The sequence below is a fragment of the Saimiri boliviensis genome, chromosome 7, assembly GCF_048565385.1.
Source record: "Saimiri boliviensis isolate mSaiBol1 chromosome 7, mSaiBol1.pri, whole genome shotgun sequence".
Classification (NCBI taxonomy): Eukaryota; Metazoa; Chordata; class Mammalia; order Primates; family Cebidae; genus Saimiri; species Saimiri boliviensis.
Genome location: NC_133455.1, coordinates 72,335,881 through 72,358,009, shown reverse-complemented (window position 1 = coordinate 72,358,009; position 22,129 = coordinate 72,335,881). Strand labels below are relative to the sequence as shown.

Below are 22,129 nucleotides of genomic sequence, written 5' to 3'. Positions count from 1 at the left end.
GACAAGCACCATGTCTCTGAGCAGTGCCTTCAGGGCTGTGAACAACGACCCTGGGATCATCGTCTGGAGAATAGAGGTGAGCTGGGCTGGAGGCACCTTAATTATGACCATGGGCATCTGGAAGCAGAGTCTGGTTGCCTGGGGCTGCTAGGCATCAGCCCACCAGCAGCCCTTAGCCTGTGGTTTGAGGACAGTGAGAGGCAGCAGCAAAGTACTTGTTTCCCATCCTTCACCTCTCCTGGGTGCTCAAAGCAGGTGGCTGGCAGGTGGAGGAAATGCTCAGCCCCAGAGAACAGGGCTTCAGGCAAAAACAAGCTTGTCCTTTATCCGGCCACCTGCTCAGTAAGTCTGCACTTGCAGGAAATGCCCTAGAAAGACAGGTGGGACCTACCCAGCAGACTCCTGGTGGCTTCCATCAGAGAAATGGAACATGTCTTCCACGGGGCACCCTGGCTCCTATAAAGTATGGGGAGAACTGAGGGGGCACTGCAGAAATGAGGCACTGTTCATCCCATCTCCACTTAGGCTTGAGCCCCTCTGGGTGGCTGTGAGCTCCAGCAATCCATAGCTGAGAACCACCCTGGCCTGGGTAGCTCCACCTGCCAGATGGGAGGATTCCTCCCAACCCCTGCCACAGCCCAATCAGTTGCTGCTACATAAAACCCAGAGGCGATGCCTCACTGCACTATCCTCAGCCAGGAGGGAGAGTCAGCTCTCCAGCAAGCGTCGCAGAGACCATGAGGCCCAGGTCACTTCCATTGTTTTAAGGCTTCCAGTTTCCTCAAAATGTAACAGGTACTAAAACAGGGTTACCAGATTTGCAGTATATTTAACATTTAACACATTTTATGTAGAACACACACAAGTATGGCTACAAGTTACCCACACCTGGAGAGAGTAATGAAAATCTACATCGAGGGTGTGTGAACAGCCTTCCAGGGCCAAGCCATACATGCAGTAACAAATCAGAGCCCTAACCCAGACTCCAAATATAAGACACTTGGCACAGAGCCCTGCTGACCGCTGGCACTCCCCAAACGTTATCCTCCACCTCCCACAGCCCCGCAGAATCCAAGTGTTCTTTCCTACATGGGCCTCGGCCAGCACCCAGTGGTTAGCATTGGGAAGAGTGTTGGAGGTGCTGGCATAACAGCTCAGAGAAGGGTTTGTACTTGGTCGTTTATATCCAGCAAAGGGCAGGAGGTGGCTCACAGGCTTCCCACAGTAGAGTGAGATGAGACCTGGTGGGACGTCAAGAGGAGACTAGGGTGAGGGGAACGCAGGATAGGGACCCAGATTCAGATCCTGGGTGATGTAAGCAGAGCTCACAGAAGCCAGAGGGGTGGCCACATTAACCCTGTGGCTGGCCGCCTCTCGTCCTATCAGGTCATCAGGAACATCTCCTTTCCTTCTCCCTACCACCTGCACCAAATGACAGAGGAGAGGGAGGCTTGTGGGGAAGGGAGGCAGGAGGGGATGCAGCCTACACCCACCCCTTGTCCTTCCAGAAAATGGAGCTGGCACTGGTGCCCATGAGTGCCCATGGCAACTTCTATGAGGGGGACTGCTACGTCATCCTCTCGGTGAGCATCCTCCTCCCCACTCCGGTGAGCTTCTCCCCTCGGGCCAGTTCTTGAGCTCTACAGAGAGATGTGCTGGTGAGGGAAGGCAGGCAGTCCCTGGTATCCATCTCAATGGTTCCTCAGTGCTATGCAGAGCAGACCTCCAGTCTGACTACCAAAGGCCATCATGAGGCCTGGGGTTTTAATTCCGCATCAAAGGATGTGGGGAGGGCCCTCCGTCTGAACCTCAGTGAGCTACCTACAAGCAGTACTTCTCTCAGGCCTAGCCTCACATTAAAGTGGTGTGGAAGAAGGCCAGATAAAGGCAAGGCCTGTCTCCAGCCTCAAAGTGCTCATGCCCATGGAGGAGACTCACATGAATGGTGCTGACAGGGCCATAGAGGTGTACCAATCAGCACTGTGCCAGCTGTGTGAGTGCAAGGGGCCAAGGGGACCTGTGAGGTAAGCTGAAACCCGGCTGGGCAAAGATGCCCATTGGTTTCTATTTACTTGGGGAACAACAAGCTGTCAACTTTCCCCAAATGTGGGGAACATTTGGGCTGCCAAAGCTTATGCCATGATTGCAGGTCTGCTCAGGGGGCTAGGGTGGCTCCCGCATCCACTGCAGGAGAGAGGGCCCTGAGTCTGCCAAGGGCAGGCACATGTGCTGCATTCTCCTCAAGCCAGAGGGACCAGCAGCAAAGGGGAGGTGAGCTGGCCCCTGACCTGATCTCTCTGGCTACATCCCAGACCCGGAGAGTGGCCAGTCTCCTGTCCCAGGACATCCACTTCTGGATTGGGAAGGACTCCTCCCAGGATGAGCAGAGCTGTGCCGCCATCTACACCACACAGCTGGACGACTACCTGGGAGGCAGCCCTGTGCAGCACCGAGAGGTCCAGTACCATGAGTCAGACACCTTCCGTGGCTACTTCAAGCAGGGCATCATGTGAGTAGGGGTGCATAGAGCAAGGACAGAAACAGCAGTTTACAGAAGAGGAAACCCAAAAGGCCAAAATGCATATGAAGAAAGTAATCAGAGAAATGCAAATCAAAACAAAGCTGTCACTTCCGCCTACTGGAGTAGCAAATTAAACAGCTGGGAGGTGCCAAGTGCTGGCAAGGCTGTGGGGAAATAGGAGCCTTTGTGCCCTGCTGGTGTGAAGTGTGGACTAGCACAGAATCCTGGAGAGTAGTCAGGGCCACTTGCAAATCCCACTCCTTCGTGTGTAACTCACAGAAACCCTCACAGACCCAGGTCCATAAGGGCATGTGGACCATACTGTTCATAGCAGCCCCATTAATGGTGTTAGGAATCTAAAGGCAACATAGGTGTCCATCACTGGGAGACTGGACATGGACACCACAGAGTAGTATGCAGGAGCCAGAAGCAACAGACATGCGCCTTAACACAGGACAGAGCTCGCAACATGGTGCTTAGCAGGGCAGGCTGGGCGTGGTGGCTCACACCTGCAATCCCAACATTTTGGAAGGCTGAGGCAGGAGGATCGCTTGAGCCCAGGAGTTCGAGACCAGCCTAGGACACATAGTGAGACCCCCCCCACCCATCTCTACAAAAAATGTTTTGTTAAAAACCTAGCCAGGCATGGTGATGGTGCACTCCTGCAGTCCTAGCTACTCTGTGGGCTGAGGTTACCAAGCCCTCCATCATCAAGCCTGCAGTTCCTGATGAGCATCACTTGAGCCTGGGAGGTCAAGGCTGCAATGAGCCATGATTGCACTACTGAACTTCAGCCTGGGCGACAGAGTGAGACCCTGTCTTTAAAAAAAAAAAAAAAGGTGGGGAGGGCATAGTTTACTAGAATGAAAATAAAAACAACAGAATGGAAGCGTACATGAGGGAAGGAGCAGAAGTAGGGCATGCAGATAAAGGGAATACACAGACACATAACACAAGAGAGGGAGTGCAGGTCGATGATGATGATGTTTCATCAATTGAGAACTTTAAATCAAAACTTTGCCCTTGACATTAAAACAAAAAGAGGAATTCCAATAAGCTTGAGAATTGTGAGGCCGGGCCAAGATCAGCTTCCTTCAGGTCGGCAGTCTCCACTGACTGAGGCCCTTCTGGGCACAGAGGACCACACTGAGCCACTGGGGAACCCCAGGACAAAGCCCCTCTGCTCCAGGGTTACCTTCTGAATTCCCTTAAAGTGCAGGACCCCTGGATCAGAGGCTGGGCTGGGCTGTGCCAGGGTCGGGGAGCTGATTCCGAGCATAGGTGGTCTTAAGGCTGTCGAGTCATTAATGCTTCTGCTGCAGCCCAATTTGTGCCCCTCTCAAAGTGACACACTGACATTCAGAGAGTTCCTGGAACAAAGCAAGCCCTCTGTGCTGCAGGGGTCTGCATCATGATGTCTCCTCTGCCTGAAGCACTATTCCTCTGGGTATTGGTTCATTTACCCTGTAGTATCTCAGCTCAAATGTCACTTCTTCAGAGAAGACTTCCCCACCTCGCTACCAGAAAGTCACTCACCCAGTCTACTTTTAGGGCAGCAGCTGCCACTGTCTGTATTTACCTTGCTAATGTACTGTCATCATCTCACGAGTGAGGCTGCATCTGTGTAATTCACCACTGTCTCCCAGATCCTAGCACATAACAGGCACTCTAATAACTAATCAGTGTTCCCTCAGCTACAAGAAGGGGGGTGTCGCCTCTGGTATGAATCACATGGAGACCAACACCTACAATGTGAAGCGGCTGCTACATGTGAAGGGGAAAAGAAACATCAGGGCCACCGAGGTCAGTCCTGCACACTGTCTGCCCCAGGCCCAGGGCTTCTCCACCTGGCACCTAAGAATTCCTCCTGAAAAATGTTTACCCTTCATCTATAGGTGGAAATGAACTGGGACAGTTTCAACCGAGGTGATGTTTTCTTGCTGGACCTTGGGAAAGTCATCATCCAATGGAATGGCCCAGAGAGCAACAGTGGGGAGCGCCTGAAGGTATGGCTTCCTAGCCTTAGCACTCTCAAGTTCCTCTTTCTTCTTCCCTCCATGCTGGCTCTTCCCCAAGAATCAAGGTGGAGCCCTGCCTTTGAGTGGAATCTGTCTTGGAGACAGGCCAAGTGTGTGAGCCCTGGACTCCTCAGCATCCTAATAATTCCTGTGTCTGGGATCTAGGTTGCTTTCCCCAAAGACATCAAGCAGAAAAGGGTCCCAGAGGAGCTGAGGGCTTCCTTGGGCTTCTTTGACAGGCTATGCTTCTGGCAAAGGATATTCGAGACAGGGAGCGAGGGGGCCGTGCTGAAATAGGAGTGATCGAGGGAGACAAGGAGGCAGCCAGCCCAGAGCTGATGAAGGTCCTTCAGGACACCCTTGGCCGTCGCTCCATTATCAAGCCTGCAGTCCCTGATGAGATCATAGATCAGCAGCAGAAATCAAATATCATGTTGTATCAGTGAGTAGCTAAACCTGACTTTAGCTGGAAGCTGGGGTTGGGGGGAAGGTGTCCCCTAGAACACCAGCCACCTCTGCTTGGCTCCTTGTTTTGGGTGCAGCCATCTGGTTTTCTTCTCAGTCCTTTCCAAATGCAGCTCCTAGAAAGCTTGGAGATCCCCCGCTCAAGGAGGCAGTTGTTCTTGTTAGCAACTCTCCTGATCTCTTGAGGAGGCCTTTTCTTTACTCGGGCCTACACATGCCCAGGGATGTAGAAGGGATCATGTTTGGGAGAGAGATAAGCAAAAGTCTCCACCAAAGAAGAGTCTGGCCGGGCATGGTGGCTCATGCCTGTAATCCCAGCACTTTGGGAGGCCAAGGTGGGTGGATCAAAAGGTCAAGAGATCGAGACCATCCTAGCCAACATGGTGAAACCCCGTCTCTACTAAAAATACAAAAAATTAGCTGGGCATGGTGGCGTGTGCCTGTAATCCCAGCTACTCAGGAGGCTGAGGCAGGAGAATTGCTTGAACCCAGGAGGCAGAGGTTGTGGTGAGCTGAGATCGCGCCATTGCACTCCAGCCTGAGTAACAAGAGTGAAACTCCATCTCAAAAAGAAAAGAAAAGAAAAGAGTCTGCATATTCCTGTCCTCACTCAATCCATGACTGTCTTAAGAAGTCACACCCTACCCAGAAACTCCAGACTAAAACAAACCAGAACAACATCTAGTTGACTACAAGATGTTTTACAGAGGAAAAGGCACAGGCTAACTTCTCCCCTTCTCCAGTGTCTCAGATTCAGCTGGGCAGCTGGAGGTCACAGAGGTAGCAACGAGGCCTCTGGTCCAGGACTTACTGAACCATGAGGTAAGTAGAGTTTGGGTGGACTTAGCTTCGGGTAGCCAGACCTGCTTCAAAGCAGACCCTGATTCTGATCTTGAGCAACCATACCTATCTCTGACTGCTTTAGGACTGCTACATCCTGGACCAAAGTGGAACCAAGATATACGTGTGGAAAGGAAAAAGAGCCACAAAGGCTGAAAAACAGGCAGCCATGTCTAAAGCACTGGTAGGAGCTACAGATGTGCAATACTGTTCAAATAATTCTACTAAGAGCACTCCAGATGTGTCATTTCACAGAGCCATGCTAGGCATTTGAGCATATAACATTGTGGTTACACACATGGACAGCAGAGTCAGACAAACTGGGATTCAAATTCAGGTTTTGCCTTTTCCGGCTGAGTGCTCTGGGGAAGACAACTGGGCCTCAGTTTCCCCATATCTAGCATGACGATCATACCCATCTTTTAGGGTTATCGTGACAATTAAATATCATTTGTAAAGCACTCAGGGCTGGGCACAGTGGCTCACGCCTGTAATCCCAGTGCTTTGGGAGGCCAAGGAAGGTGGATCATCTGTGGTCAGGAGTTCAAGATCAGACTGGCCAACATGGTCTCTACTAAAAACACAAAAAAAATTAGCCAGGCATGGTGGCACATGCCTGTAGTCCCGGCTACTTGGCGGGGTGCTAAGACAGGAGAATCACTCGAGTCCAGGAGGCAGAGGTTACAGTGAGCTGAGATCGCACACTGCACTCCAGCCTGGGTGAGAGTGAGACTGTGCCTAAAAAAAAGAAAAAAAAAAAAGGCACTCAGAACACTACTTGGCACACAGCACCTGCTCAATAAAAGGTGGCCATTATTATTGAAGGAGATATCACTTATCAAGGTTAATGGCCCTGTCCTCAAGGAGCTTATATTTGTGCAGATCCCTGCAGATGAACTAAGCAAGATGCATTTACAAAGCAATAAATGAGCAAACAAATGCAATACAAAGTAAGTACAAAAGTGCTGAAAGAACACAGGATAATCTTCCAAAAAATAAATAATCATAATCACCACAAGCCAATAAAGAGATCCAAAAATGTTCCACTCAGTCATTTTTTTAGGCAAGTAACTTGGTCCTTAGAGAGAAGTGAGTTAGAATCTGACTCTGACTCCCAGAGGGGAGGGATCTTATTATGCAGCTTCAAAGAGGTGAATCAGACAAGCAAAGAACTCAGTAAACTCCACGACTGACCTGCCTTTGGGAATGGGTGGCTCTACAGGGCTTCATCAAGATGAAGGGCTACCCCAGCAACACCAATGTGGAGACTGTCAATGATGGTGCTGAGTCAGCCATGTTCAAGCAGCTGTTCCAGAAGTGGTCAGTAAAGGACCAGACCATGGGCCTGGGGAAAACGTTCAGCATTGGTAAAACTGGTGAGATTGCCCTGATCATCCTCTCACTGCTGGGTCTCTCTAGAAAGACAGGCACAGACGCTTCTTACTCACTCAGCTTTTCCCAACCCTTTCTCCACAGCTAAAGTTTTCCAGGATAAGTTTGATGTGACTCTGCTACACACGAAGCCAGAGGTAGCTGCCCAGGAAAGAATGGTCGATGATGGCAACGGAAAAGTTGAGGTAGGCCCAATGATTCAAACATCAGGGCAGGCAGCAGCACTGGCCTTCCTGGCCTGCTCGGGTCAGGGTGCAGGTGATCCTGTGTCTGCTTTGGTTTCTCTTTCCCCTCTGGCACCTCAACAACCTTCTCTAAGTCTTGTGAGTCTGTAGAGTTCAGCGGGGTGAAAGGCACATTCTCAAATATGCTGCTAATATCTCACCTGGAAGATATATTCAAATTATCACTCAGCCTTGCAAAGACCAAGGCATGACGGGATGCTCCTGACCAGGATGGCCCAGTTAATCTCAGGATTCAAATCATGCAAATGTGATGAGTCCTCACCAGTGGGAGAGGACCAGAGGGAGAAAGAGAACATGGAGTAAACGTTAGCACCTTCCCCACCTCGATTCTCTCTTTAGCGTGGCCCATCCCCCTCCCAGCCCCCCATCTCTGGAAAATGGTATCTCCTTCCATGCCCAGGTCTGGAGAATTGAGAACCTGGAGCTGGTCCCCGTGGAATATCAATGGTATGGCTTCTTTTATGGGGGAGACTGTTATCTGGTCCTCTACACATATGAGGTGAACGGGAAGCCGCATTACATCCTGTACATCTGGCAGGTAGGCCTGTCACAGGCTTCAGCTTTGGATCCTGATACATTCTCTGGCCACTGGGCTGAGGCAGGAAGGATGGGCCCTTCATGTCCTCTCACCATTGCAGGGCCGCCACGCCTCACAGGATGAGCTGGCAGCCTCAGCATTCCAGGCAGTGGAGGTGGATCGACAATTTGATGGGGCCGCTGTGCAGGTTCGAGTCAGGATGGGGACGGAACCACGCCACTTCATGGCCATCTTCAAAGGGAAGCTAGTTATCTTTGAGGTGAGGATGCTCTGATAAAATTACACCATGAGCTGGAATGTTCCAAACTAACAAACCAGCACGGGGCTGTTGGAGAGGGGAGGAGGGATGGAGTAGGGAGTAAGACTTGTACTAGACACAGAAAGAAGGGGGTTAATCCCTCTAAGACAGTCAAGTGAATCCCTACTGCCTAGGGCTTCAAGTCCGAATGCCTATCTAATCATGTTCCAGGTCTTTCATAACCTGACCCATTTACCTGTGCAGGTGCACTGCCCTCAGCTCCCTAATCTGCCCCTTCCACTCCAGTCAGGTGGGTCTTTTCATTAGACCTCACATGTGCCATACCATACCCTTCCCACTGCAGATGTGCCTGTTCTTTCTTTTTTTTTTTTTTTCAGTGTATGTGCTGCCGAAGTGAGCACACTTTCTTTTTTTTTTTTAAATGGAGTCTTACTCTGTCACCCAGACTGGAGTGCAGTGGCGTGATCTAAGCTCACTGCAACCTCCGCCTCCAGGGTTCAAGTGATTCTCCTGCCTCAGCTTCCCAAGTAGCTGGGACTACAGGTGCCCGCCACCACACCAGGTTAATTTTTGTATTTTTAGTAGAGATGGGGTTTCACTATGTTGGGCAGGCTAGTACTGAACTCCTGACCTTGTGTTCCGCCCACCTCGGCCTCCCAAAGTGCGGGATTACAGGTGTGAGCCACCACGCCTGGCCCAGATGTGCCCTTTCAAATTCAAGTCCTACTTCTTCTATGAAGCTCTGGCTGAGGCACAACCAAGCAATGTCACATGCTTGATATCACACGAATTTGGGATCAAGTCCTAGCCTTGTCATATACTAGTCAAGTTTCTAGTCTCAGTTTCCTTATCTGTACAGTGGAAAAATAACATCTACTTCATAGAGTTATCATGAGGATCAGTGAAATAATGTAGGTAAAGCACCAGTCACAGAGCCTGGCATATGATAAAGTTCTCAGAATGAAAGCTGTTATTATTGGTACCGTAACTCCAGCACAACCTGACCCTTTCCAGTGAGCCTAGAAGCTCCTCAAGCCTAGAAGCAAACACAGCATCACAGCATTCACGTTCCCCACAACAGCTCATCCAGCACTTTGCTCACATGGTGCTCCTTAGATCTGGACTCTGCTTTTCTTCTCTCTAGGGTGGGACTTCCAGGAAGGGAAATGCCGAGCCCGACCCTCCGGTAAGACTCTTCCAAATTCGTGGAAATGACAAATCTAACACCAAAGCAGTGGAGGTTCCAGCCTTTGCCTCTTCCCTAAACTCCAATGATGTCTTTCTGCTGCGAACTCAGGCAGAACACTACCTGTGGTATGGCAAGGTAGGATGCCTGGGCCCAGGGGTCAGACCAGCCCCTCGGAGCCCAGACCCACACTCCCCTCCTCCTGTCAGCAAGGTCAAAGGACCTACAGTAGGCTAGAGTGCTCCCTTCAGCAGCACATATACTAAAATTGGAACGATACAGAGAAGATTAGCATGGTCCCTGCACAAGGATGGCATGCAAATCATGAAGCATTCCATATTTAAAAAAAAAAAAAAGTCACATGCAGTGCCTGTAATCCCAGCACTTTGGGAGGCGAAGGTGGGCAGATCACGAGGTCAGCCTGGTCAACATGGTGAAAACCCATCTCTATCAAAAATACAAAAATTAGCCAGGCATGGTGGTGCATGCCTGTAGTCCCAGCTACGTGGGAGGCTGAGGCAGAAGAATCGCTTGAACCTGGGAGGCAGAGGTTGCAGTGAGCTAAGATCATGCCACTGCGCTCAGCCTGAGTGACAGAGTGAGACTCCATCTAAAAAAAAAAAAAAAAAAGAGAGAGAATAGGCTAGAGCAGTCTTCAAAAAGAGAAGCCTTTTTCCTAAGGAATCTTCAAAGGAATCACCAACATTCCCCACAATCAGACTCCAATTAGAAACTCACTGAAAGCTCTGCTTACACCCAGCAGACATCTCATAAACTTCTATGCAGATGGAGGCTGGATAAGTCAATCTTCCCATGTGAGTTTGGTGGACTCTAACAGACAGGCACTAATACAGAACAAAAATACAAAATATGATGTCAATTCATATTGCAATAGTGCATTACAATGCACTAAGGCCAGGTGTCGTGAATCACACCTGTAATCCCAGCATTTTGGGAGGCCAAGGCAGGTGGATAATGAGGTCAGGAGTTCAAGACCAGCCTAGCCAGCCTGGTAAAACACCGTCTCTACTAAAAATACAAAAAATTAACCAGGCATGGTGGTGCTCACCTGTAATCCCAGCTATTCAGGAGGCAGAGGCAGGAAAATTGCTTGAATCTGGCAGGTACAGGTTGCAGTGAGCCAAGATCACGCCACTGCACCCCAGCCTGGGTGACACAGTGAGACTCCATCTCAAGAAAAATAAAATAAAATAACATGTGCTAAAATTGTTTTACAAAAAAGAATTGAATAGGGAAAGATGCTTAACATTGTTAGTCACTAGGGAGATGCAAATCAAAATCACAATGAGATAATCACTACACATCTTTTCGAATGGCTAAAAAAAAATTGTCAACATTAAATGTGAGCAAAGATGTGGAGCAACAGGAATTTTCATGCACTGCTGGCAGGACTGCAAAATGGTACAGTTTTTGGAAAACATTTCCACATTTTTTTTTTCTTTCTTTCTCTCTCTTTTTTTTTTTGTTGTTGACACAGTCTCATACTGTTGCCCAAGCTGGAATGCTGGAATGCAGTGGTGCAATCTCAGATCACTGCAACCTCCGCTTCCTGGGTTCAAGCGATTCTCCTGCCTCAGTTTCCCAAGTAACTGGGATTACAGGCGTGTGCCACCATACCCAGCTAATTTTTGTATTCTGAGTACAGACAAGGTTTCACCATGTTGCCCAGGCTGGTCTCAAACTCCTGACCTCAGATGATCCACCCACCTCAGTTTCCAAAAGTACTAGGATTACAGGGGTGAGCCACCGCACCCCGTTGACACTTTATCTTATAAAGTTAAAGTAAATGATCCATACACTGCTGGATCATTTACCATATGATCCAGCAATCCTACTCCTAGGTATTAAGTTAAATAACAAAAACCTGTGCAGAAATGTTTATAATACCTTTGTTCATAATCAGAAACAACCCAACAGATAAACAGTAGTACATCCGCATGATGGAATGCCACTCAGCAATAAAAAGGGATGAGCTGCTGGTAAACACAACAGAGATCTCAAATGCATTCTGCTAAGGAAAAGCAGCCAGACGCAAAGGCTAAATATTGTATGACTCTATTTACAGCATTCTGGAAAAGGCAAAACTATAGTGATAGAGAATAGATTAGCGGTTACCAGAGGTTAAGGATTCAGGGAGGCTTTGACTCCGAAGGGGTAGCAGCCCCAGATAATTTTGGGACCAAGGAAGAAACTGTTCTGTGCCTTTACTGTAGTGGTACTAACATGATTCTATGCGTTTGTCAAAATTCTTAGAATTGTATGCCAAAAGAGTATATTATATACTGTACATACTTTAAAAAATAAATTTATACTTTTTCCCAAAAAAAATCAAAAGTAGGTGCTTAAATTCCAACTGAAGCTGAAACAAAGGTGACTTTTGCCAACAGCCACTATGGGTTTCAGTGCCTAGTTCTTTTCTTTGTGCCACACTGTTTTCCTCCCCACTCCCCAGCACTAGAACAAACCTGTCTGTCTTCCCAGGCTGAGGGACTGTGGCTTGGTAGCTGATTCTGCCTGGCACATTGAGTTATTAGTCTCAGATGCTTCTCTTTCGACATCAAAATGCCCTTTGCAACTAACACCTGTGCTCTCCTCGCCCCACTCTCAGGGGTCTAGCGGGGACGAGCGGGCAATGGCTAAGGAGCTGGCCAGCCTTCTCTGTGATGGCAGCGAGAACACTGTGGCCGAGGGCCAGGAGCCAGCCGAGTTCTGGGACCTACTGGGAGGGAAAACTCCCTATGCCAATGATAAAAGGTATGGGAAGACAGCCTCCTCCTCTTCTGGGCGCCCCCTGCCTGCCAGGCTTGTGAATTGCACAAACGCTAAAACCTGTTTTACAAACATTTCTAAGCAGTTTGGTGCCCTTAAATGGATGTATTGCAGACTTCAGCAGGAAATCCTAGATGTCCAGTCCCGTCTCTTTGAATGTTCCAATAAGACTGGCCAATTCATTGTCACTGAAATCACAGACTTCACCCAGGATGACCTGAACCCCGGTGACGTGATGCTCCTAGATATCTGGGACCAGGTAAGACACAGCTGCAGAACTCCAAACACGACAAAGACTCCTATAGTAAGGGTTGTTTGTGTGTAGTATCCCCACCCTAGAATAAACCCAGGGTAGCCCTGGAGCATCCCGAATTCAATCAAACCTTTGTCAGTAGTGACCAAAAGAAAGTCTGGGATTTTTTTTGCCAGGGATGGAGAGAACAGAGTGATGTTTGAAATTCACCATCCTGGGCATTTCCCACCTTGCTTTGGAAAAATCAGGCTATCCTATCATCATGCACTTTTTAATCTTAGGATCAACAGCAACAGACTCCACATTCAGAGGATATGGCCTTCGGGGGAACAAAGGCAATCAGTAGACTAGTGTCATGGTCAAGTAAAAGCTACTGTGGGCCCACATAAGGGCACTGGAGTAGGGATGGAGGGATGCTGACAGATTTGACAAATGCTTAGGTGATAAAGTTGGTCAGCCCTGGTGACTCACTGGATATGGGGGGTTTCTAGGAAACTCCCAGGTTTCTGCCTTAGGTGACTAGATGGATACCACTTATCAAAAGCGGAGATTCAGATAAATACAAGTTTAGTAAAGAAGAGCTACATCTTGAGGGTGTTATCTTTAAGGTGCTTAGAGCAGTCAAGAGGATATGTTCTGCAAGAAGTTGTGTTCAGGAAGCTGAAGTTCAGAGACAGCTCCAATTTGGAAATGCAGATCTGGAAGATACATACAGCAATTAAAATGATGAAGAACAAGCTGATTCTGGGAAAACCTTTCTTTGCTGAACAAATTATGCTGAGAAAGTTTTCTGAGGCTGTGAATTGCTCACGAAAGAAGGGGAAAGACAGGGTAGTGTGTATGATCTAGTACTTAGTCCTTGCTATGAACACAGTAACATATATGAAATCTGTACTGTAACAGGTGTTCTTGTGGATTGGGGTTGAGGCCAATGCCACAGAGAAGGAGAGTGCCCTTGCCACAGCGCAGCAGTACCTGCACACTCACCCCAGCGGCCGAGATCCCGACACACCAATCCTGATCATTAAACAGGGGTTTGAGCCTCCCATCTTCACAGGCTGGTTCCTGGCCTGGGACCCTAACATTTGGAGTGTAAGAAAAGAGAGTGGTAGCTTAAAACAGCTCATTGGGAAGGTGGGGTACTGATTCATGGCTCAATGAAACCAGGACGTCATTTCCCTACTCCCATCCTACTCCCTGCATTTTACTTTTCTCCTCTTTTTCACCTGCCACTGCAGTGAGTCCAGGTAGATAATTCACAGCAGGTCTCAGCAATAAGCAGTGTGAAGTATAAACAGTTTATAAACTGTATCCATACACATCATCTTTTTGATCTTCACTATAATCCTGATAGCCAGTAGAAGTATTGTTTCCTGTTTTATTGATAAGGAAGCTAAGAAGATAAGTTATTTGTCTAAAGTCACAGTTAATCAAAGAAAGCCATTTCCTGACTCCTAATCAAATAGCTCTTTTTTTTTTTTTTTGAGATGGAGTTTTGCTCATCACCCAGGCTGGAGTGCAATGGCATGATCTCGGCTCATTGCAACTACTGCCTCACAGGTTCAAGCAATTCTCCTGCCTCAGCCTCCCAAGTAGCTGGGATTACAGGCATGCACCACCATGCCTGGCTAATTTTCGTATTTTTAGTAGAGATGGGGTTTCACCATGTTAGGCTGGTCTCGAACCCCTGACCTCAGGTGATCCACCCGCCTCGGCCTCCCAAAGTGCTGGGACTACAAGGTGTGAGCCACCATGCCCAGCTTCAACTGCTTTTTTTTTTTTTTTTTTTGAGAGGGAGTTTCGCTCTTTTTACCCAGGCTGGAGTGCAATGGCGCGATCTTGGCTCACCGCAACCTCCGCCTCCTGGGTTCAGGCAATTCTCCTGTCTCAGCCTCCTGAGTAGCTGGGATTACAGGCATGTGCCACCATGCCCAGCTAATTTTTTGTATTTTTAGTAGAGACGGGGTTTCACCATGTTGACCAGGATGGTCTCGATCTCTCGACCTCGTGATCCACCCGCCTTGGCCTCCCAAAGTGCTGGGATTACAAGCTTGAGCCACCGCGCCCGGCCCAACTGCTCTTTCTTAAATCTGCAAGGGAGGACTGAGGGGTTACCATCAAAGAATGTACATTATGTTTAAGCACCTTTCAAGCCTGCATGGACCCAAAAGGGGGTATTTTCATTTTTACTTATCCTTGAAATGTCTTCTGAATCCCTGGCTTTTTTGTTTTTCTTGAAGATACAGACCAGGCCTAAGATGTCCCTTCCCTATAAGAAAGACCTCATCCTGTGTTTTCTATCTCTTCTTCTTAGGCAGGAAAATCATATCAACAATTAAAAGAAGAGCTGGGAGATGCTGCTGCTATCATGCAAATCACCACTGTAAGTTGGGTTTGCTCTTGGAGAAGCCACCTATACAGGCAACCAGAGTCAAAAAGAACCTGGAAATGCGACAGATGCTCATGGGCAAAACTCATGTCCTCCTTAGTATTACCATGGTTGTCTGTTTTGGTGTAAAGATTTTTTGTAATCAATAGAAAAGCAGGTCAGAGCCGAGTTCCTTATTTTCCTGACTTCCAGGTTTTCAAATAGACTTGCTGTTTAAAAACAACAAAAATGGGGTTTTTCACACCTGTAATCCCAGCACATTGGGAGGCTGAGGCGGGTGGATCACCTAAGGTCAGGAGTCTGAGACCAGCCTGACCAATATGGTGAAACCCCATCTCTACTAAAAATATGAAAATTTGCAGGGCAGGTGGGTGGGTGGCATGCGCCTATAGTCCCAGCTATTTAGGAGGCTGAGACAGAAGAATTGCTTGAACCCAGGAGGCCGAGGTTGCAGTAAACTGAGATCACGCCACTGCACACTCCAGCCTGGGTGACAGAACAAGACTCCATATGAACAACAACAAAAAAAAAACCAACAATAAAAATGAAAATTTGTTGTATTATTCAACTCTGCCATGTGGGAGAGATTAAAGTCATTGGCAGTATTTTTCAGAAATAATAAGCTTCTAACCCAAATGACATTTTTGTTCATTTCTGACAGTGAAGTCCAAAGAAACTTAGGTCATTTACAGCTATTTTAATGGTTAAAAGAAGTGGAGCCTCTGGCCAGGAATCCAGCAGTTCTTTAACCTCAGGAGTGCATGGCACCAGGTGTTCAAACCATCTGGCAATTCTGTCCTTTGTGCTCTACAAACTCAGATTCCAAAGCTAATGTTAATGTTCCAGCCTTTAAATGACTTTTTTAAGAGGCTGGAAGACTTTGTAAAAGGCTGGAAATGTAGGGCTAAATAAAAGTAACAAGAGAAGGTATGTGATCCCAATATTCAAATGAGATTCACGCACAGCATATATGCAAAACTGGCTATACAGGACTTGCCTTGGACTTAATGAATCAGCTTTCCCAGGAACCCCCAAATCTGAATATTTTCTATTCCCAGATGACTCTGACATGCAACCAGGTTTCGGGAGCATTGTTCTGAAAGATGATTGCAGAGGGTGAAGTGGCATAAATCAAAATGTTAAATATTATACACACATTCAGAACTGTAACCACAGACACTGAGGAGTCTTTTCCCTGTGCCTACATTCTTATCTTACCTAGGACATGAAGAATGCAACTCTCTCCCTGAATTCTAATGATGGTGAGCCAAAATATTACCCTATAGCAGTTCTGTTGAAAAACCAGAATCAGGAGCTGCCTGAGGATGTAAACCCCGCCAAAAAGGAGGTGAGTAACTGAAGGAACTGTGTCTGTTGTAAGCAGAGCTTTCTGTGAGTAAAGCACTCATCTCAGTAAATGGCCTAGGACAGTCCCAGCACGTTGTAGGTGCCCAATGGACACCTGAGCTATCCAGGAGCTCAAGCCAAAAAAACAGAGTTCTTTCTTCTTTTCTCTCCACCTACATCATATATCTATCAGCTAGCTTCTGTCCACTCCATCTCTCTGCTACTAGTCTAGTCCAGCTATCATGGACTACTTACTACAGTCCAACTGGTTTCCACCTGTTCCTATAATCCGTTCCCCACGCAACAGCCAAAGGGATCTTTTAAAACATATGGCACTGTCCTGTTTAAAACACCTCAAATAGCTTCCCGCTACACTTTAAAAAAGAATCTGAGGGCCGATACAATCTGGCCTACCTCTCTGACTGCATTTCATATACCAACACCCTCTTTCTTCACTTACTACCCTTTGGCCAGGGCAGTGGCTGCTTTTCTGTTCCTTAAACATGGGTATTCCAGCCTTTAAGCTTTTACATTTGCTAGTGCTCGTGCCTAAAAAAGCATCCTTCTCCTAAATCACAACACCAGCACCTTCTCATCATGTAGGTCTCAGGCCCAATGTCACATTCCCAGGGAGGCATTTCCTGACCACCCTAATACTGCTTCCCATACCTGCTCCAGACCCTGTATACTTGTTCACTGCCTATCTCCCCCTCGAGTAATATCCTTAAAAGGAAGGACCTTTGTCTGTCTTGTTCACCATCATAGTCTCAGCGTCTCAGCACGTACAACAGTGCCTAGCAAATAGCAAGCACTCTTAAGTTTTGCTTGAATTAATTAACATATTTGAGTTAAAAAAATAAATTTCTAGCCAGGCATGGTGGCTCACACCTGTAATTCCAGCACTTTGGGAGGCCAAGGCTGGAGGATCACAAGGTCAGGATTTCAAGACCAGTCTGGCCAACATATTGAAACTCTGTCTCTACTAAAAACACAGAAAATTAGCCAGATGGGATGGTGTGTGCCTGTAATCCCAGCTACTTGGGAAGCTGAGGCAGGAGAATTGCGTGAACCAGGGAGATGGATGTTGTAGTGAGCCGATATTGTGCCATTGCACTCTAGCCCAGGTGATGGTGTGAGACTCCATCTCAAAAAAAAAAAAAGAATGTATTTTCCCCTTGAAGAAGTTGACTTGGGAAGGGACTATGGATGTCCCACAATGTCTTATCTAGGCAACTCTTAGGTATCTGGACTACCATTTTCTTGAAAGCAGAGACCATATATTAATAATCTTTACTTGTATACATATATGCAATACATCATTAAGTAAATGTTTAGGAGAATTCTGAGCTCAATAAGATCCACCCAATCATGCATTTGAAAATTTCTGGGTAAAAATGGTGGTTATGGGCAGAAAACTTTGGCTCAATTTAGTTATTCATTCTGCCAAAATGTGATGTCTATAATTCATCCTTAATACATAACCCATTTATTGTCTTCTGGCAAGAAACTGGTCCTTGCTGGCACTGTGAGTGCAATAAATCCAGTAAGCTTCTGCAGCAGGCTGAAATGGGACTCTGTGACCTGAAGAACACCTCTCCAATGAATAATTTAAATCTCTAAGAGCCTTTCTGAGAAATTCATTCTACTTCCCTTTTCAAGGATCCACCTAGAACTCCCTCTTGCTCTGACTTTCCCCACCTCTGTTAGCAATGATGTCATGTCTTCCTTCTAACTAGAAACTTTGTTTTCTCTTTTAGAATTACCTCTCTGAACCCGACTTTGTGTCTGTCTTTGGCATCACAAGAGGACAATTTGCTGCTCTGCCTGGCTGGAAACAGCTCCAAATGAAGAAAGAAAAGGGGCTTTTCTAAAGCAAGAAGGCCTATGCCTACTGTAAGGCCACAGAAGAGAGCAGACAGTGCCAGTATCAACAAAGAATTTATCTACCAATTTCTGCCTGACATTCAGCTACCTAATTTAGATATAATAGAGTCTGCAAATCACAGCGTGTTCTCCATTTTTTCTCACTTTGCATTCCTTGGTTGTTATATACCTAAAATGTTAACCACACACTTTCTGGGTTCTGTGGCCCTCTAGCTAAAGCCTCAGCAGAAAGCACTAAAACTGCAGAAATCTGGAAAAATTAGAAGAAAGAGAACCAAAAAACAAGACTTAAAATGTTTAATAACTTTTTTTTATGTTTAATATTATACCAGGACCTACCTTAGTTTTAAATTTTAAGATCATTATTTCTAAAATCTATTTAACCTGCAAATCATTGAAATCATATATAGACTCCAAGGTCGAAATCCAAATGGCCAGATCTGTTATGTGTCAAAGCATTTTTAACTTTCCAAATGAAGATACCTATAATGAACAAATGAAGTTATTTTCAGTATTTAGGGTTTGCTCGTTACAGTAATTTTATGTTACATTGGAAGAAACGTTTCAGTACTGGGGAAGTAAAAAGGCAATGTTAAGTGAGGTTTCTGGATAAATGGACTAATCCAATTTCTGTTTCTGGCACAAGTATGTCAAAATCTGCCTTATAGCTGGCCAGGAAACCTCAGTACCCACCCAGCCACACCACATCATCCAAAAGATAAACAGGGGCGCATATGTTATTAATTTCATTAAATGACAGCAAAACCAGTGTGTCTACCACTGCAGAGCGCCTTCAAAACATGCTACAGACATCCACAAAGAAAAGAACCCAAATTTTCCAGACAACTCTAGGCTTGAATAAATAATCCCAAAGAAATCCATGTGGCAGAAGTAATATAACTAGGGAGGTTCCAAGGCAGAAGCATGGTCCAGTGTTGCAAAATGAAAGCAGAACAAAAGAGTTCTGTGTCATAAAAGGGATAAGACAGAACACGTAAGTTAGAAATTTCAGAAATACCATAATAAATCTATGTTGAAGGGAGCAGCAGAATTGTTGATGCCCGTTCTCCGAGACACTGTCAATCATGTCAGTAAGGCCTATCAATAAGGTTATTTTCAAAAGCTGTCACAAGTAAGACACAGAAAAGCTAAACCCAGTATTATGCAAACAAGGAAAAAATTTTTATTATATAACTATTTAATAATTGTACCTATGAAGTCTATAATCTCATTATAATTCAAATGAAAAATAAATTCTGGGTCTGAAAAGGCTTGGGAAAGATCCTTTTTGTAATGATGTCCAGAGCTAAAAACAAGCACTCCTCCTGGGCCAAAAGTCTCTGGAACCTATTCAGTTTCTGCTGCCTCTTCACCTTCTCCACATTCAAACCGTACAAAGTCTACTACTGACACTCCCTGAGGCTGCACATACTGCCCCAACGTAATGGAGGGATCCAGCAAGTATGGCTGGGACAGCATCTTGGTCTCTGCCTCTCCCCCAGGCTCATCATCCAGGGAGCCAACAGAAAGAGGGGCCATGCCCACCACATGCTGCCCAAGGCGGCGGCCAAGTTCTTCAAGGTTTGCGTTCTGCTCAGACGTCTCGCAGATGACCAGGGCCCCATACTTCCCCAGCAACAGGTTGTGAAGGGAGGGACTCTGCATTACTCCGTGGACATAAGAGCCAACGTAGAACCCAGATGGCACCTTCACCCACGCAGCTCGTTTAAGAGTCATGTTTTCTCCCAGTTTTCCTATTAAAAAAAGCAAAAAACAAAAAACCAACACACCAACAAATTATGATGTTTGTGATTGTACCAAAATATGCACAGAAGAGGCCCAGTTCGGAAGACAGTCCCTTTGCATTTACACAGGATATGCGGTAAGATGGAGAGACACCATTTTCGGCTTTTATATAAAGAGGAAAAGGGATATGGGGGGAGGGGTGAGAGTGGGGTAAGTGAAGAACACCTTTATGAAGCACCAACTAAATAATATATGTAAAAGCATTAAGTATAGTATCTGGCACCTAGCGAGCACTCAAAAGCTACCTATTATTACAATAAGCTTAGGTTTAGAGAACTTAGGTAACCCAGCCAACAACACAAGGTAGAGCCAGAATTAAAACTCAGATCTGACTCCAAAGCAATTAAGTGCTTTTTCCCACCATCCTGAATATACCATAACTGACACAGACAACTCGTGATCATCCCTGTATCAGGAAAAAGTCAAAGCCCCATGTCATCTGATAGTTTCAATTTCCTCTCATCAAAAATAAAAAGATAACGTTTTCAGAGTTATTTATGAGAACATTAAACAGACTGTAATTGTAATGTTTCCCCTTTCTCTCAGGATGCTATTCCCTTCTAACAGAAGTCCAAACAAGCCAAAAGGTAGAAAGGGGTAGGAGAATAAACAAAAGGGCCTGTATAAATATGCCTAGATTAGCCATAGTAATATCTAAAAGTCATGAAAAAGGAGAATCCAGAAACCAAAACGAATTTTAAAATAGCTCGAAGCATCTACCCAATAGTTAATTCCCAGAAATGGACAAGGCTAAAAACACCCAGCTCTTCCAGAATTTCCTAATAAGCCCCATACATAGCTGTCTGCCTGGTTTCTCACCCATGACTCATTGAAACATCATAGATAATACAAAATGACCTGATTAAAACAGAATTGATGCTTTGACTGGAAACTTCAGATGAACAGTAAATTCCCAGCAAGCTCCAACCACCCTCCCTCCATCAAGGATACTTAGGAAGAAAGCAAGATCCCCACTAGTCCCGCCACAATGATCCACATGTGGTTCTTACAGCCAGCAGGCTTTAAAAGAATGTATCCTTATAAATTCACAATCAGCTTTTTTTCAAAAGAAAGATAAAATTCCTAAATACGATGTCCCTTAATTGTCCTGTAACCCTTTATAAAGAAGAGGAAATCATCTTTAATGAACTATGTTCCCTATAGCGTATACAAAGGTACTCTGCTGTAAGTCAAAAGGCCATCTCTGCCTAAAGACATGCTTTGTTTTGTTGGCACAGTTGATGAAAATAATTTTAATTAGTTGCCAACAGCCAAAACGCATGAGATTTTGGATACAACTCTAAATACTTTAAAGAAATTGGCCGGGCGCGGTGGCTCAAGCCTGTAATCCCAGCACTTTGGGAGGCCGAGGCGGGTGGATCACAAGGTCAAGAGATTGAGACCATCCTCATCAACATGGTGAAACCCCGTCTCTACTAAAAATACAAAAAAATTAGCTGGGCATGGTGGCGCGTGCCTGTAATCCCAGCTACTCAGGAGGCTGAGGCAGAAGAATTGCCTGAAACCAGGAGGCGGAGGTTGTGGTGAGCCGAGATAGCGCCATTGTACTCCAGCCTGGGTAACAAGAGCGAAACTCTGTCTCAAAAAAAAAAAAAAAGAAATAAATAAATTTAGAAATTCTGATGATGCCAGGACTCCGTTTTCCTAGATGTAACAACTGGTTAGAGCTTGGTAATGGGACTTCCTCCAGCAGGCTATAAGCTCTTTAAGATGCCTAATGTTCCCTAACATCTAACAAACCACTTCTAACATTCATATCATCTGACCTTGTAGGCACACAATTCTTGACCTAGATTTGGAGGAACAAGATTTCCAGTTTCCAGAACCTTTACAAATACTCACCAATTGCTAAAGCCAAGTGATCCTGGAGTGAGCCTTCTCTGTCAGGCCCCGCCGGAAGAACAGAAAGCTCAGAGGAATTCAAGAAACCCTAAGTGTACAAAGAAAACAAACATGAACTGATTCTGTACTATTCAAATTATCAAGAGAACAGGAAAAAATAGTCTATTTCTAAGAAAATTATTTAAGACAACTAAGTGTAGACAATATTTTCATTAAGCCAAGGATGGTAAAAATTGGTAACAGTTCTATCTTTATAAATATTTTATCCTATCACTGGACCACCCCCAATTACATTCCACTCTCATCCTCCAGCCTAACTTCTTAGGATGTAAT

The 22,129-nt window shown here is 46.0% G+C and overlaps 2 protein-coding genes and 1 non-coding gene across 4 annotated transcripts in view; 2 read left to right on the top strand and 1 right to left on the bottom strand.

Moving 5' to 3' along the window:
• AVIL (advillin) lies at positions 1-19,340 on the top strand. 2 transcript variants are annotated; one of them, XM_003926499.4, is made up of 19 exons: positions 1-76; positions 1,509-1,583; positions 2,313-2,509; positions 4,216-4,324; positions 4,417-4,527; positions 4,779-4,981; positions 5,748-5,826; positions 5,930-6,028; positions 7,067-7,220; positions 7,321-7,421; positions 7,882-8,019; positions 8,120-8,278; positions 9,423-9,602; positions 12,094-12,239; positions 12,369-12,513; positions 13,411-13,599; positions 14,822-14,890; positions 16,119-16,244; positions 18,001-19,340. In XM_003926499.4, the coding sequence occupies exons 1-19, from the start codon at positions 11-13 to the stop codon at positions 18,112-18,114; spliced, it is 2,460 nt and encodes an 819-aa protein (XP_003926548.3). In that variant the 5' UTR covers positions 1-10; the 3' UTR covers positions 18,115-19,340. The 2 variants fall into 2 exon arrangements, with proteins under 2 accessions (XP_003926548.3, XP_074258914.1); XM_074402813.1 differs by having other exon boundaries at positions 12,094-12,513.
• LOC120365122 (U6 spliceosomal RNA) lies at positions 9,703-9,808 on the top strand. The gene has a single exon (XR_005580141.1). It is a non-coding gene; the product is annotated as a U6 spliceosomal RNA (small nuclear RNA).
• The window catches only part of EEF1AKMT3 (EEF1A lysine methyltransferase 3), a 24,156-nt gene continuing 21,314 nt past the window's right edge, over positions 19,288-22,129 (bottom strand). Inside the window, exons 7-8 of the mRNA XM_039471638.2 lie at positions 21,797-21,884; positions 19,288-19,881 (exon numbers count right to left, since the gene is read on the bottom strand). Of these exons, the coding sequence (XP_039327572.2) occupies positions 19,475-19,881; positions 21,797-21,884 (495 nt within the window). The 3' untranslated portion in view covers positions 19,288-19,474. The remainder of the gene's footprint in view (positions 19,882-21,796; positions 21,885-22,129) is intronic.

Excerpts from the sequence above, each read along its gene's own strand:
- AVIL (XM_074402813.1), top strand. The coding sequence starts at position 11 with ATGTCTCTGAGCAGTGCCTTCAGGGCTGTGAACAACGACCCTGGGATC. Across the intron at positions 4,982-5,747 it reads TCAAATATCATGTTGTATCA|TGTCTCAGATTCAGCTGGGC; the intron begins GTGAGTAGCTAA and ends CCCCTTCTCCAG. Across the intron at positions 5,827-5,929 it reads AGGACTTACTGAACCATGAG|GACTGCTACATCCTGGACCA; the intron begins GTAAGTAGAGTT and ends TGACTGCTTTAG.